Source organism: Scatophagus argus, chromosome 11 (assembly GCF_020382885.2).
Source record: "Scatophagus argus isolate fScaArg1 chromosome 11, fScaArg1.pri, whole genome shotgun sequence".
Lineage (NCBI taxonomy): Eukaryota > Metazoa > Chordata > Actinopteri > Scatophagidae > Scatophagus > Scatophagus argus.
The window spans coordinates 577,010-594,079 of NC_058503.1; the positions used below are offsets into that span (position 1 = coordinate 577,010).

Genomic DNA, 17,070 nt, shown 5'->3' on the forward strand with positions numbered 1-17,070 from the left:
TTTTTAATTGGCTCTTACGAGGTACACAATATTGTTTGGAGTTTTGACTGACTCTGACTTCCATCCATCCATTTTCTATACCGCTCATCCATCAGGGTCGCGGGGGGCTGGAGCCCATCCCAGCTGACTACGAGCGAGAGGCGGGGTACATCCTGCACAGACAACTGAACACCTTTGGGATAAACTGGAACGGAGACTGCAACCAAGGCCTTTTTGTCCAACATCAATGCCTGACCTCCCTATTGCACTACTGAATGAATGGCCAAAAATTCCCACAGAAACACTCCAATATCTTGTGGATAGCTTTCCCAGAAGACTGAAAGCTGTTATAGCAAAGCTGCCCATGTATTTAGAAAGCAATGTCATTGACTTCCCTGTTGGTGTAATGGTCAGGTGCCCCAATTATTTTGTCTATATAACAATATCAATAATAAAAACAATCAAAGCATTATTATGAAGACACAGTCAAGTGAGTTAACTTACATTAGCTAGCTAGCATTAACAATAATAGTATGATAATGCAAATGACTAAACTTTGGCTTTAAGTGTAGCGAAAACATTAATTCTTCTGTAAAAAACACACACTGCTGATACATAAATTCAGTCATAGTTTTATCCAGATTCTGACTGAATTCGAAAAAAATAGCCATCTTTTCAATTTACAGATTCAATGTGGAAAAAGGTGTGTTCTTCTCAGATGCGAGAATCAATGATGACAGCGAAATCACAGTAAAGTTCCTCAGATGAAAAAAACAGATCAATCACAGAACCACATATCAGAAAAAGAGAGGGAAAAAAAAACAACAACAACAGAAAACAAACAAACAATATTTGAATCGGTAAACAAATTGTTACATTTTGTTTTGGTGGCTATTTAATCACAACTATCACTTCTGGTTTCTGAATCCAGATGCGGCAAAAAGAAAAACAAGATGCTGTGACTTTTTTTTTGTGAAGTTTACATATTTCTGTTTTCTCCAAGTAACTGAGTGAAGCAATAGCAATGTATCCTACTGGGCAGTTTTGCCACTAAAGTTACCATCTGTGTCACTGTGCTGCTACTGAAGAAGCATTCACTTGTGACTTATGAGCGAGCTAAATGGATATTTATGCAAACTGAAAACTATAATGTTCACAGCTAAGGGAGGACATCCAGCGCCTGAAGTAAAATATCTGAGGAAAAGACAAGCTGATGAAGGATTTCATCTCGATAGCCAGCACATCTCCATTCTGGCTGCCTTCAATGAATGCAAGCCCTGCGCCATTCTGCCCAGAGGGCCCACAGGCTGAGGTGATGAGTCTTTCCCACAAACAGGATCTAGGTGCCGGAGGACTGGCTTCTCCCACTGGTGTCACACCTGACCTGGGCCTCACAACCTTATAGCTGCTGCTGGAGTTGGTATGGAAGACAGATTGTTGCCTTCAACCCACAGCACCCCGCCAAAACCAACCCTATCGCTCTGGACAGCATTGGTAGGCAAAGAGAGAGCCAGTTGGTGAGGAGTTACTAAAAAAACTGGTTATTTTACTTTAGTTACTGCTTTGAACTGTAATTGGTTTACTTCACTCATTACTAATTTTAAAAGGTAACTTCGCTGCTTTTACTCGTTACTTTACTTTCTGCACCCCCCCCCCCCCCATCCAAATTTCATGCAGAAATGTATGCAGAAACCTAGTCTTTCATTTAACTTTCTCAGAATCAGAATCAACTTTATTGACAGTATATATATTTTTACATACACACACTGAATTCATTTTCTGCATTTGACCCATTCTTAGTTGAACACACACATGCAACACCTGGCAAATTACATGCAGTGAAACACACACAGGAGCAGTGGGCTGCATCAAGCGCCTGGGGAGCATATTGAGGGGTTAAGTGCCTTGCTCAAGGGCACATCAGCCGGCTAATGGAGGGGGGGGGGCGTCATCACACCCAAATTTTTCCTGCCTGTCCGGTAGGGGAATCGAACCGGTGACCCTCCGATCACAAGCCGCTTCTCCAACCTCTAGGCCACGGCTGCCCCCAAAATATTGCTTCAACTCGTTGATGCTCCTCTCCATGGAAGTCTTTAGTAAAAGGTGAAAGACTTGTGCGCTATGAAGAGAAACCAGAGTAGTTTTTTTTAAAGCAGTGACCTTGTGCAAAGTATGAACATGGTTCAAGGCATAACTTAATATTTTTCGGAAACGTGGTGAATCCATTGTAGACAAAGGAAGCATGTCCTCCACCACATAGGCTGCCACTAGTTTATTTATTTCTCCCTGCGGTGTTACCTGCTGTGGTTCTGTAAGTTTGGCCTGCTTTGGTGGTCTTGTGGCAGTCTCATCACCGTGGCTCATCTTTCCCCACAAGCTTGGTACGGCTGCGCTGTCTTGCCAAGTGCTTTGACAAATTGCTCATTGACAGCACTGCTGTGGAGAGCAATTTATCTCCAGGACATAGCCTGCACTTCACTGTAATGTTTTTTGCCTTTTGCCAACAAACTGAAAATAATGCGAATATTTCCAGTTGCCGAATGCCACTGTGTTTTCGTCCACGTCCCGAACTTCACTCTCTTCCATCTGATTAACCGACCTCTGCAGCAGCACACATGCGCCAATAGCTCTGTCTCATTTAACATGCCATTTCTGTGTGAGGCAGTGAATTTCTTTACACAATCAATTCGTTTTATTAATCAACCTATAGATGATTTCACTCCACAAAAACGTGGGTAACGCTGTAACCAGCATTACTATAGTCTAGTAACTGTAATGAAGTTACCAAAATTTGAACGGTAATGCGCTATGTTCCTACGTTTCTGACAACAGTAACGAAATTACAGTAACGCGTTCCTTTGTAACATGTTATCCCCAACACTGGGGGGCACTGCCACCTGTAGCCCTCTCCAACAGCTTCCTCCTCAAAGGAAAAGGTCCCAGTTCCATGTGAAAACCAGATGAAAACGCTGCACAAATTATAACTTTGCCATATCTTTGCCACTCTGACCTGAAACGGTTTGGCAGCTCGCCCCTCCTCCAGGAGAAACAACCACTGTCACATGATGCAGGAGGCCATCCTCAAATAGTCAGGGAGTCTAGTCCAGGCTGAATACCCATATCCAAGTACACCCCACCCCGCCCACTTTTAAAGTTCGTTGGGGGTTTTTAAAAGGTGCTGCATAAATAAAGTTATTATTATTTAAGGGTGTGGGGAAGGGGTGAAGTGAATCCCGGTCCTTCCACGCGGAGTTTGCATGCTTTCCCTGTGATTGTGTGGGTTTTCTCCAGGTACTCTGGTTTCAGGCACATTAGGTTAATTGGCTGCTCCATAGTGTTCCTAGGTGTGAATGTATGTATGTGTGGTTGTTTGTCTTGGTGTGTCAGCCCTGCGATTGACTGGCAACCAGTCCAGCGTGTACCCCACCTCTCGTCTGTAGCCAGCTGGGACAGGTTCCAGCCTCTCCACAACCCTGATGGATAAATGTTATAGAAAGTGGATGGATGGATTATTATTATTTATGCTTGGGCATGGCAGGTCAGCTCTATAGCACCTTTTGGCATTTTGAGGACCTTATCACAGCCAAAAATTCAAGAAAATTGGTGTAGGCCACAACATCACATACAATGAAGTCAGTATTGTGCCTCACCAACAGTTCTTAAACAGAGGAGGCCTATTTTGGCAAAACCCAGAGCCTGAGGAACCATGTTTTGTATGCCAAAGCAAAGAACTTGGTTAAGGTTACTTTTCCCAGCATGCCCCTGAACCGCCAATCTACTGAGCTGCCTCAGATCCACAGTTACCATTGGGTGAGATCTCTCCACCATGACGTCATGACTACAGATACCTGCAGAAGAGTAGCTAACTTGCTCTACATCTTTCAACGACAAAGAAGAACCTTTCCTCTTCAATACGTTGACGCCTCTTTCCCTCCACTGTCTCGCCAAGGAGAGAAGCCGCTAGCAGCCACTAATTAGCACTATGGACCCACTGCCTCATCTGCATCAATGGATCATGATCACACCTGAACTTCACCCATGAAAAAGCAAAGTATGAGGCTTTTAGTCCTGGTCAGAAGAAGTTAATTAAGTGAGTTTGTTAAGTGTGTTTAGTAAATCACTGTTTTCCCTTGCTGCTGTATAGCAGTACAAAGCAGTCATGTCCGCCATCTTGCTTTCCTCACCTTTTGAGCCCTTGCCGAGAACCTGTTGAGCCTGCTCCGAGGTTTCTGCCTTCTAAAAGGCAGTTTTTCCTCGCCACTGTCGCGAAGTGCTTGCTCAAGGGGGAATGTTGGGCTCTCTCTATTTTACAATTTAATGGAAAGTGTCATGAGATAACTTTTGTTGTGAACTGGCATTATATAAATAAACTGAATTGAACTGAATTGAAATTCTCTCTCTCTCTCACACACACACAGACACACACGCACGCGCGCGCACACACACACACACACTCCTTGCTTGCTTAATGTTTGCTGTAGTTAGTAGTGTATGGTAGGACTTATGAACAGAAGCAGTACTGATTTGTAATTAACATTGCCAGTGTTAATAAATTCTGTTACATTCAAGAGAAGTTGTGCTGCTTTGGTTATTGGTCCAGGTTTTCCTGGTGGTGCCCCATTTCATATTAATCTTGATTAATGAGCTTTTAGCCACACATGCTTGAATATAAAAATCCTGTTGCATTGGTGTAGTAGACAGGTCCTGGACAGATAGTCACGTCCTGGCAGAAATAGCCTTTGTTTGCAATAACAGTGTTATCATATTACAGAGCCGAAATTCCAATTTCAAAAAATCAATCCCTACTCCACTTCAAACATGGCCATGCAGAAAACATATCTAACAGAGATCTAACTGCTGAAAGCTCCATGCAGGAGTATCTGAACAATTACAGTTTATCTGTTCACATGGCAGATATTCAGCTTGGATGTTAAATAAACAAAATAAATAATAAATGAAGACAACCACAGGATAAAAACTACAGCTTAAATGAGTTCTGACATGGAACAGAAATTTTTATATATTACATAACAGATTTCCAAAGCAATAGATGATATAGTGACAGTTGGTGGTGAAAGTGCAGAGGGGGTCTGGGTCAAGGAAGATTATGGGAAGGACGCAGAAGTTACATGGACTGCAGGCGCCCGCAGGTCCACAAGTGGAGCTCCTGTTTAGTTTCTGAACAATGAGGCAGGAAACATCTGCACGTTTGAGATCCAACAGACACAACATGGAAAATTTCTGTCATCCGCTGACAACAACACAACCTCTTGACAAACAAACAAGATTCACGTCGAGCTATTCCAGCCTAATTCATACATGATAGTAGCATCATTCACACAGATCCTATGCCCTTGCAACACCGAGAAGGAATGAATAAATGAATGAATTTCAGATTGCTTCAGTTCAAATTGTTATGTTATGAATTTTGCAGAAATCAATAGACATTATTCAATAAAACACTATCTAATAAAGGCAAAAGTACTTCACATGTGGACACAAAAAACAAGTAAAGCATAAACAAAGCAGTCAAAAGCAAAGAGAAACACTAATGGGTGTACTATTTTGGTACTTGTTATGTTACGAACAAGGTGTGAAATCAAGAATGATAATCCTAAAGCACAACCATGCATCCACATATTATAAAATAAAGGATGCAGCTTTTTCAGCTTGTTTTCAGTTTCTTTCTCTTTTTTTGTTTCTTTTTTCAGTTTCATTACATAATAACTAGCACGTTGTGGTGATCTCGTGGTACGAGATGAGAAATTTCACCCTACACTGCTGAGGTTTACGCCAAGTCCTTGTATCTTATTCCTGTGAACAAGTAAGTATCATTTGCAAACATAATTAATAATCCTTTAATCCATCCAAAAGCTCACATTTCCATCTCCCTGGCCTACAGGACATATCTATGGCCATTATTAATACCTGTAACAAGATAATATCTCAGTTTGGTTGTTGGGATACGGTGACACTGATTAGCCTGAGAAGCAGATGAATACAGAAATTAAAAATCTGTATTTGTGTATGTACTACTTACTGTGTATATACACTGGTGGTGAGCCCTTTACCCACTAACAATCAAAGCCAACCAGAATGGATTCAGACATCTTTGCACAAAATAAGCTTTTGAAATCACAGTGCTTTTGAATGGGTTCTCTTCATTCTCAAAATCTGTCCATGTCAGCCGACACACCAGCAAATCATAAGAGACTGCCTTCTGTGACATGAAACTGTTTATGTGTTAGAGAAGAGGAAGATGAGGATTTCATCTAAAAGTCTTTTGAGTCACTCAGCCTTACTCTGAGGTCCACTCACCCAACAAAATCCACTCTTCAGAGGACAAACAGCATATTTGTGCCAACAAACAAAGACTGCGTGGTTTCAAATTTTCTCTATTTCTGGGTGCTTTGATTGTGCCCATTGGAACCAGCATTTCAAATGTTATCCTGCCTGAAGAAAACAGAAAAATAGACCTATATTCAGAAATGAATTGTACAGTACTGACTCCCTCAAAGGGCATATTCTCAGCCATGACCTTTTATTATGTTCTTTTCCATACTACAGTTTCTCTGTCTATAAATGGCTTTAACTAGTGTTTACAACCTCAAGTAAATTATAGTGTTGCTGTTCCGTGGTACTTTAGCTGTAATACATCCATGACCTCTGATACAGACTCAGTAGGATAATATGTTGACAATGAATTTCATATCCAGATAACAATATCTTTCACACATAGGACATTTTATGCTAGTTTGCTAAAAATGACCACATAGAAAGACATATTTTATATTATATTTTGAATTTTAGACTCCATTAGTAGTGTTTGAGTCTGGCACGCACATGCAAGGACACATCTACTCTACTGCACATGCACTGACTTACCCAGCTCCCCATGTCTGTTCTGTTGACTTTCTTTATCAGCAGTATTGTTTTATTAAGTAAATGTTTTTCACCTGTGATTCAGTTTTCACAACAGCAGAGGAGGCAGCTTTCATTAAAGATGCAGCCAATTGAAACTATCAAAACCAACATGGTACCAAGTGACATCAAAGCAACCAGGTGCACATACAAGCTTTTATAAAATAATAGCATAAGTAAGCCTGCATTAAGCAAGAGAGGTCAAAACAGGACTTTTGTCCGGTTTTGTCTTGGATGTCATTAAACGACTGACATCACTTACATGCTTACTGTTTGTCATTCGACACTGCTTGAAACATTTATGCTTTAAAGAGAGATTTTTGGTTCAATGTAATAAACAACAAAGCATAATATGAAGCAAGACATTTTTCTCTTGTCAGACAGTAGATATCATATCGCATAACACGAGGAATGAACAGACCACATCTTCGTGTTCTTTTATTTTAAAAAAAGTCAGTACGTAAGATCCCAACTAATATTTGACTTGGCTAAAGAATTCCCATCTGAAGAATTACAGTAGAACGGATTCTGTAAGCCACCATATATACGCATGCGATATACACACGATAACCCTTCCATGAGAGGAAGGGTTATCGTGTGGATTTTTTTCAATTTAAACATGGCAAGCAACTGTGGCTCTATTTTTCAGATATTCAGTTATTGGTTATATTGGTACACTGTGGTCTGTTTCAGTAAGTGGGTCCACTGCTTTGTTTTTTCCCTTCATGCACTTTAATTCATATGCACATAAAAACAGAAAATTCTGAGAAGCCTAGGCAGTGAATTGAATTTATAAGAACATCATGCTGCCTACACACTGCACACCAAGTCTTAAGCTACAGGCACTTGTATGAGGACAAAGCTCTCCACAGCTCCTCAAGGCCTGAGTTGACACTGATAGCTACACAGCAGTTATGGACTGCACTCCCAGCTCAATTAGCAAATTGCACTATAGCCTAAAGCCAGAAACCTAAAGCAGCTGTGGGCAGATTATAGGAGAAAGAAAGAATTGAGAGAGAAATCTAACAGGAGAATATACAGAGAAACACATTTACTTTTACAAAAGATGTGACTGAAACTTAAAATTTAAAACAGGATAGTTAGCAATGACCTCAATAGAATTGAGGTCATTGATTAGAGAAATCAATGAGTCAAATCAATGCAAAGTCAATACAAAGGACGATGCTGAGGCTGTAACTTACCGAAAGGAGTTCTTTCTGGAAAGACTTCCGCTCTTTGCTCTCTGCATTGTTGCAGTCTTCCTTCAGCCTTTCCAGCACTGATGCTACCCTCTCAGGTTCGCTGTCCAGCTCTGTCCGACAGAAATGGGTCAAGGGCAGGTTGACGTATCCCAGGGCATCTGCAAATGCTCGCCAGTTACCAATGTTTTCCATCAGTATAGTTCTGACCGAGGCGTAGATGTACGTGAGGAATTTGCAGGGCTTCAGGATCTGTTCCAGCAACAATGAAGTGGTGAGGTCAGGCCCACTGAAGTAAATGGGCTTAACTTTGCTAACCACAAGCACATTCTTGGCATGAACAAATCCCATTTTGCCCTGATAATATCCAATGTACCATTCTTTTGTCCACAACTGCCCCTTCAGCTTGATCTTCTCTTCACTTAACAGAGCTACAAAGTCTCCTTTCTTGTACTCAAGCAAGTATTGATTCTTTGTTTGTCGGATGACAGTTTTGATTAATTTTCCGAATGTCAAGTTATTTATTCTTCTGTCCTGAAAAACAGGGTATTTGGTGGCAATGGCAAGAGGTGACAAGACTATCTTCCCGACTTCCTTCTTCTTCAGGAAACGCCGTTGTATTGATATCTTTGGACCTGCTCTGGGTGGCGGTGTTGGTGTCTGAACACAAAACTGAGCCAGTATACCATCTTGGTTATCTCTAACCTGGATTCTTAAGGTGAAATCAGACACATCTTCAGTGTTGCGCGAGGACATGACATAGACAAGCCTGCTGACTTTTCCTAGCTTAACCTGGAAGCCCTGGACCACTCTGGTTGACTGGTTGCTAGTCTTCACCTCATAGTTGGCAATGTTGGAGTAAACTCCAATGCGGAGGTCCTGGGGCTTGGACAGGACAAACTGGTGTTTACCCCAGAGCTGTAGCACTACTGATGGTGCAGACTGCACCTGTTTGCCTATGTTACTCACCAGTAATGTCTTTGGAGCACAATCATGGCCAAACATAGCCACGACTGTCTTGAAGGATGGATGAATATGTTTGGGACCATATACTCCTAAGGTGATCTTTTTAACCACGTGCTCCCAAACTGTGGAGTCTGAAGATATGGACTGGGACTGAGCCACAACACACACATACATGCATGGCTCCAGGTTATCCAGGGAAACCTGGACTGTGTCTCCATACATGTAGGCCTGAGGAATGGGAGCGTAAGGTCCTTCTTTACAATCACTCCTGACACACAAGACTTCTGTCATCAGCCTGCTTTCCATTTTCACCACAACAGACACTTTCATCTCCAGGGTAATTGTAGTTTTGGTCTCCATGTTGCTGAGTTTAATCTCAACCACAGGGCTGACAGTGGTGCAGCGGTCATTATTCAGCTCAAGCGGCGGGTCAAGCAGTGCTTTGACTGAAATCTGCTGGGTGTCACCTGGGGCCACATGGCCCTCTGGGATATGGATACTGATGTTGGTGTCTGGAAGCTGGACAGCCCCTCCTGTGCTGTCTAGCTGGCAGACAATGTTAGTCTCCACCGGCTGTGTTTGGCCCCAGCCTGGGTTCTGACCCAGCAAGTCCAAGTGATGGCAGGACCTGGCTAGCTTGCGGTGGGTGAGCCACGCTGTCCGGAAATCCTCCCTGCTTTGAAATTGCTCTGGCACTGGTGCTTTGAGGCCTCCAAACAAATTGCAGGTTAATGGTGTTTCAGACTGGGACTGCAGGACGGACAGCTCAGACAGACTGTAGGACCGTTTGCTTCTAAAAAACGGGTTATCCCTGCGCAAAGTTTGTCCCACCCCTTCACTAAGAGGATTCAGCTTAAAAACATCTCTGTCAAAACCATTAATGTCTGAGGTGCTGCTGGTGGAGTTGGCCACTGTGTTGGTATCAAACAGAAGGAGGTCTACTGATTTTTCATTACTATTTTGATCAAGTGAGCTCTGAGGACCTCCGTTTAAGAAAGGGTTTGTAGAGGTATGGGTTGTTGTTGTTGGAAAAGGATTTCCGTTTTGGAAGGTGGTTGGTTTCAAAATTACCTCAGCCCATTCTCCCAGTAAGTCCATTTCCTTAGCTACCTCCTCATTACACTCTCCCACAGTGTCAATCATTCCGCTGTCACTGAAGGATGAGTCTCTGTAGTTGACTGGCTGCACATACGGTGCAGGAATGTAACCCATCTCTGTGTTATTGTGGGCATACCACCACTCTGCTCCCGATGAGTCCAGAACATAGAGGCGGTCCCCTTTAGAAAACTTCAAGGTGGTGAAGCTTGATGGGCAGTAGTCCTTAATGGCAATGACTTCCCTTGCAGCACCAAAGGAGGCAGTCGTGTCCAGTCGTAAGACACTGGGAGAAGGCACTGGAAAAAAAAAGCAATGTTAGATAGATGAGGATGATATTGCCTATACATCAAATGTTTCTATTAGTAGCATAATGCATGAGATTATAGCATCTTTCAAACATTTCTGATGTCATAAAACAGGTGAGTTGATCTGCTTTTAGCCAATTCATTTTTCTACTTCTGGAATAGATTCATGGACCAGAAAAAGGAGATTTACACTGCTGTCACCTAGTCACAATTGTTCAAATCCTGGACATAGGGCTTAGACAGAAAGAATGAAAATATGATTTAAACATATATTTTAAGGCCTGCATGTGCAAGACAGCTGCATTAAAATAAGAATGACACTTGCAAGGAAATCATCATTTTCATCCGAAAAAATACAGGCTGTCCCATTTAGCTACAAACAGTTACTACCAGATGCTTCAACCATGTAGCGCAATAAAAAATTGGACTTTCACAAGTCCAATTTTTTATTATCAAACTCAGACAAAACTGAGGTCATTGTTCTCGGCCCCAAACATCTTAGAACTAGAATAGCTGATAATATTCTCTCTCTGGACGGCATTACTTTGGCCCCCAGTATGACTGCGAGGAACCTCGGTGTTACCGTCGATCAGGACGTGTCATTATCACATTAAACAGATCTCTAAGACCGCCTTCTTTCACCTCCGTAATATTGCTAAGATTAGGAGTGTTTCAGAGTGATGCCGAAAAACTTTTCCATGCTTTTGTTACTTCTAGGCTGGACTACTGAACTCTATTAATAGCCTGCAGCTGATCCAGAATGCAGCAGCTAGAGTTTTAACAGGAATCAGTAAAAGGGATCATATCTCCCCCATCTTAGCTTCTCTTCACTGGCTTCCGGTAAAATTCAGAATAGACTTTTCCTACTTACATATAAGGCCCTAAACAGACTAACCCCACCATACCTGCAGGATCTAATACTCCCATATATTCCCAATAGAACACTCAGATCACAGAGTGCAGGTTTACTTGCAGTTCCCAGAATTCAGAAAAGTATAATGGCTTAATGAGCCTTTAGCTATCAGGCATCCTTACTGTGGAACCAGGTGGCAATCTGGGTACGACAGACAGACACCACCTCCACTTTTAAGACTAGGCATAGTTACAGTCACTTCTTGACAGACAGCCACAGGTAGAATAGGTCTGACTAACTGTTAATCTTTAATCTCTATCATAGCTACGCTGCTATAGGCCTACGCTGCCGGGGGACACAAACATGATCCACTGAGCAGTTCCCCCACCTCCCCAATACCACCACCATCTCTACTCCCCCACCTTCTCTCCTCTTCTTCCTCTTCCCTCCTCAGATCAACATATAATTCATTATTTTATGTCACTAACTGTGTGTCCAGTTCTCCTCGCAGTTTTGTGTCTCTCCCTCTCTTTCTTTCTCTCTCTGTATCTTTCTGCAGGTCTCTCTCCATCCAGATCTACATGTTGAACTGCATCCGGCCCTCTGACAAACCCAATGTCTACTGTCAACATCTGCCCATGTTGTTCTTCTATGTCAGGGGTCGGCAACCCGCGGCTCTAGAGCCGCATGCGGCTCTTCAGAGCCTCCCTAGTGGCTCCCTGGAGCTTTTTCAAAAATGTATGAAAATGAAAAAAAAATAGGGGGGAATATATATTTTGTTTTAATATGGTTTCTGTAGGAGGACAAACATGACACAAACATTCTTAATGTTTTCCAATGCTGTAAAAATGTTTATAATAAATATTAAATTTCAACATTTCTGTCAACGACGATGTGCGTCATAGCCTGCGACACACGTTTCAGCGCGGCGCGGTGCCACGCAGGTGGCTGTTGTAAACAAACCGGCGGGTGTGTCATGGGCCATGGATCCCAAAGGGGAAAAGCGAAAGATAGCTGATGAGAACAGAGGATTCAAGGAAGAATGGACCGAATCATCTGCTTTCATTGCCGATTGCCTTCATGTTTGCTTTGTAATGAGAAGTTGTCAAATAACAAAAAGAGTAATTTGGAAAGACATTTCCAGGGAAGGCATGCTAAATTTGCAGCAGACCACCCAGTTGGGAGTGAGAGAAAAAGTGCGATTGCTTTACTTTTGGAGAAATTAGAGGAGCGCAAAGATAGATTTAAGAAGTGGATTGCATCTCCAAACTCCACTTCTGCTGCTAGTTTTGTTGCAACCCGGGAGATAATAACGCGTGGAAAACCGTTCACAGATGGTGAGTACATGAAGGATTCATTCATCAAATTAGTCATTTTGGTAAGCTAATATAGCTAATATACACTTACAGCCTGTGTTCCCTTCATATAAGGCTTATATAAGGCTTTTAATTTTTTTGCGGCTCCAGACAGATTTGTTTTTTGTTTTTTTTGTTCAATATGGCTCTTTGAACATTTTGGGTTGCCGACCCCTGTTCTATGTAGTGCTATTATAACTATCTTAAACAACATATCAGCTAAAAAAACAAATACATACAATACATAGTCTTCAGAATTCCATTATAACAATCTGTCATGTTTGTCCTTTGTAATATGTCCTATATATTATGATGTTTATTGCCTGTACCTGTACCTCTTTTTCCCCCCCTTTTTACCCAGCCGACTATCAGCACGATAGTTCTCCCTTGCAAGCTGGGTCCTACTCAGGGTTTCTTCCTGTTAAAAGGGAGTTTTTTTCCTTGCCACTGTCTGCTTGCTTGGGGGTTCAGGCTCTGGTTCAGAATCTAGAGACAATTCTGATTGTATAAGGTGTTATATAAATGAAATTAATGGAAACTGAATTGAACCATGAGAAGAAGTATACAGGCCATTTAATCATAATAAAAATAAAATAAGAATTATCTAAAATATAAAAATAAATACAAAGGTATGTGTGTGGGGTATACAGGTATTGTACAGGCATGCACAGGTAACATATTAAAATGCACTGTATAATTCACTAAGAAGCTCTCTGTGCCAAAACAGTCCAGCTTGACCATGTGCCAACACCATTGTGAAAACTGTCAACATAACCACAGGGAATTTCAGACTTTCCTGTCTGATGTTGATGTTGAATACAGGGACCCAGTCTACCATTCTGATCTGTGCTGGCTAAGTTGTAGCTGTGTGCTGCAGCAGTTTTATTTCTTGAAATCAGAAATCAACCAGTTTTTGAAAGAGAACTGACCTCTTCATGAGACCTGGCATTTTTAGTTGATCCTACTGATTACCTTAACACACTGAACAAGAGCCTGCAAGGCAAAGACCAGCTTGTACCACAACATAATGCACACATGAAAGCATTCTGTGTGAAGCTCTGTCTCTTTGCGATACAACTACGCAACTTCAATGTTGTGTACTTCCCCACACTGTCCGAAATCAAATTTGCATTTCCAAAGGCCACTCTTTGTTCTAAAAAGGGGCAGCACTAGGCCTCACGATATCAGGAAAACTTGTGATATGCGATCCATCCATCCATCCATCCATTTTCTATACCGCTTATCCGTCAGGGTCACGGGGGAGCTGGAGCCTATCCAAGCTGACAACGGGTGATATGCGATAACACATTTAAATATTACAATGGCTATATGATTCGCGATATACAAACAAACGTTGAAGTTTAGTTTAAATGTATTTCTGCTTTAGGTTTGCTCTGTTGACAGGTGAAGAGTGCATGAACACTGATAAAATAAATGAAAAGGGTTATTTACATTCTACCAAGCCAGTCTTATTGAAAAAAAAGTGCATCTGACTTAAGCAACAAATCTGACCAAGAAAATACCACCAGCTTTGTGCATTAGCAGTTCATTAGATGAAATGACTCATTAGTTCGTCAGTTCTCAACTTGACTCAACTCATATTTCACCGTCTTCCAGCACATATTGTACATTTTTGGAATGGCGACTTGGGAAAAATAATCCAACTTGTCCAACTTGTTTATCAGACTTACAAAGCCCTCATTACTCACAGTGTTCACGGGCATCATGTCCCTTACCAAATAATGTGCAACTGCCTCCGTTATTTCTTTGTAGCGCTTGGACGTTTTTTCATAAGGTCTAACACTTGCAAAACTCTGAGTAATGGATGTGATCCCGACGTTAACTTTTTCGCAGTGGCTGAAGCTAGTTTTTTTAAAATCCTCCCTCTAATTCAATTCAGTTCAAAAAACTTTACCAGTCCCCAGGGGACAATTAAAATAAATGCGTTGAACGTGATATTATCGCAGTTCAAGGACTCTTTTGCGATATCATTATCATATATTAATAGCGCAATGAGGATAAATGTTCGATATATCGTGCAGCCCTAGTTAGTACTTCTCTTTTGTAAATGAGATTGCCAGATTTGCTTCAACTATAGTTATAGTATAGCTATCAGTCTACAGTCATAACAGTCACACAAACCTTGGAGAGCACATGTCCTAGTTTACAAGACAAATGAAACAGGCAGCTGTCTGTGTCTGATGTTATGATCAAGTTGCTACAATTTGTACAAAAATATTCAAATTTGATTTACCCCTAGTTCTAATGTCATTAAAACATACAGAGGTAACTCCATGTGAATGCATTTTTTAGATTGAGGAGCTGACCTTTGACATCAGTAAGACTGGCTTCTGACAATCCTTCACTGAGATCGATGAGCGTCCCCTCGGACTTGCAGCGCGGGAGAGAAGTGTTGTTGGTGGCGGTGGCTCTGATTCGATGAGCTGCCATTTTTTGGACCTATTACTACACACCAACTGCTGTGTTCAGGCTTTCCTGAACCGGCTTTCCTTTTGCTAGTGGCCAAGTCGAGTGTCAACAACCTCTCATGTTTTCTGAAAGAAAGAAAATATTGGATTACACATAATTAATATTTAATATTTTACATATCTAATAAAACTCTTATTACCATCTTTTGAAACTGTTATTTATTACTTACTATACACAGTGCTCAGTGTGAAAGATCAAACTCCAACACCCAGCCCATCCTCTCATCTTTTGAAATTTTTCTTGCTGAGATTTTTAATGCAATTTTAAGGTGAAAGGTTTTACATTTTTCTGCTACAAATCAACATAAGCAATTAATGCTCGTATAAAGGAGATGAGCATAAATATCTGTATGATTAAAGTCATCCTAGTATCTTTGATCCTAGATTCTCTTCTCAGTGGTCTGGATCTTCATGCACAAAATCACACAAACAGAATTTTGGGGTTTGGGTTTTCTGTCTCATGAATGCAATGTTTATAGACACTGGATTATTCATTCATACTAGGACTCTATCTAATGACTGATTTCCCTCACTTTTAAACTTGGAGTTTATTCAACTAGTCCAAAGTAAGAAATCACCCAGACAACAGTCAAGATTGAGCACAATTTAACCTAGAAATGTAAACAATGTCCCCCAACACCAAAAAAAATTAATAAATTTAAAAAAAAATTGAAATTGTTAATCACATTCTTCAGTAACATCTTTGATGCAACAGTTAACCTGCATTGTTAACATTAATAGCAGATGTTCCTTTCATTTTTACTTTTTTTTTTTTCACATTTCAGCGCACATCCTTAATTCACAAACATTTCTGCAATGATTAACAAACTGGGTAAGTGTGAGAAAAAAGAAACCTTGTGTTTTTTATTATTGTACATCGTGTAAATCACCAGAGACCTGCACTATGAAGCAGGATTTCTGGTTCGTGAGATAGCTTCGAAGTTACCCTGAAGCTATCTCACAAACCAGAATTACCCTGAGTTTTCAGGTTATGAAGGTGGTCCTATTCTGTGGTACACTGTCATGGTAACTTATACTGCGCATCATCTTTTACAGTGTATGGGATTTATTCCACCAAGGCCAAATGTGTGGTCTTACAATGTTAGATAAAGTGAAAATAATTTGTGTATTTGCCCCACGATTCTGGTTGACTGCAAAATTTTATAAGTTCTCCCTTGACCCATGCCATTCCCTTCCACCAAGTCTTATAAAAATCATACAAGAAGTTTTTCTGTAGTCCTGCTTACAAACCGATAAACACACTAACAAACTAAACTGAAAGCATAACCTCTTTTGCAGAGGTAAAAAATAAAATAAAAGTTAAAAAAAACTGAACAGCAGATGTGGGTCAGTGGAACACCACAGTGTGAGAGACACCAGGCTTTTTTACTTCAATCTATTATTCATAACAGTTTCAGTTTGGAGAAGACACAGTGAACAGGAACAGGATGGTGATACTCTCACATTCAGATGGAACAGAGACAGCACTGCCAAAATCTGCCAATGAAGTCCACAACTGCTCTACTTGATCAACTCCAACTCAATTTTATATTTTTATATTGTACAACAGATTGAATCTAAGTACTGCAGAAATTGTCTGTAAAACTGCAATAAAATATCCCTCAATATTGTACTGTATTGTACTGTTCAGTGTAAAGTTTCAGTTCCTGGTGTGACTTGAATGGACAAATACTGGAATACGCTGCTGATGGACAGTTTAATTTATTTTGTTTATGATTTAGATGTGAGGCCTTTATTACAGCAGACGTCTTGACTTAAAATATTAGGAAAAGCACAGGCGTTACTCATCATGTTATAACGATGACCCTCTTCTAGTCTAGTTAATTAAGCATGACAGTGTCAGAGTCAGTAAGATTATCAGTACCCTGAAACTTTAAACAATCT

At 40.9% G+C, this 17,070-nt stretch overlaps 1 protein-coding gene and 1 non-coding gene across 3 annotated transcripts in view; both read right to left on the bottom strand.

The window, feature by feature from the left end:
- LOC124066912 (SH3 domain-binding protein 4) overlaps positions 1 to 17,070 on the bottom strand; it is a 66,512-nt gene that overhangs the window by 35,070 nt on the left and 14,372 nt on the right. Inside the window, exons 2-4 of one of the 2 annotated variants that reach the window (XM_046403776.1) lie at positions 15,004 to 15,231; positions 8,103 to 10,459; positions 4,439 to 5,180 (exon numbers count right to left, since the gene is read on the bottom strand). In XM_046403776.1, coding sequence (XP_046259732.1) covers positions 5,151 to 5,180; positions 8,103 to 10,459; positions 15,004 to 15,127 — 2,511 coding nt within the window. In that variant the 5' untranslated portion in view covers positions 15,128 to 15,231 and the 3' untranslated portion in view covers positions 4,439 to 5,150. Of the gene's footprint in view, positions 1 to 4,438; positions 5,181 to 8,102; positions 10,460 to 15,003; positions 15,232 to 17,070 lie in introns of those variants that run through there. The other variant, XM_046403775.1, reaches the window with a different exon arrangement.
- On the bottom strand, positions 2,003 to 2,120 carry LOC124067690. The gene has a single exon (XR_006844797.1). It is a non-coding gene; the product is annotated as a U5 spliceosomal RNA (small nuclear RNA).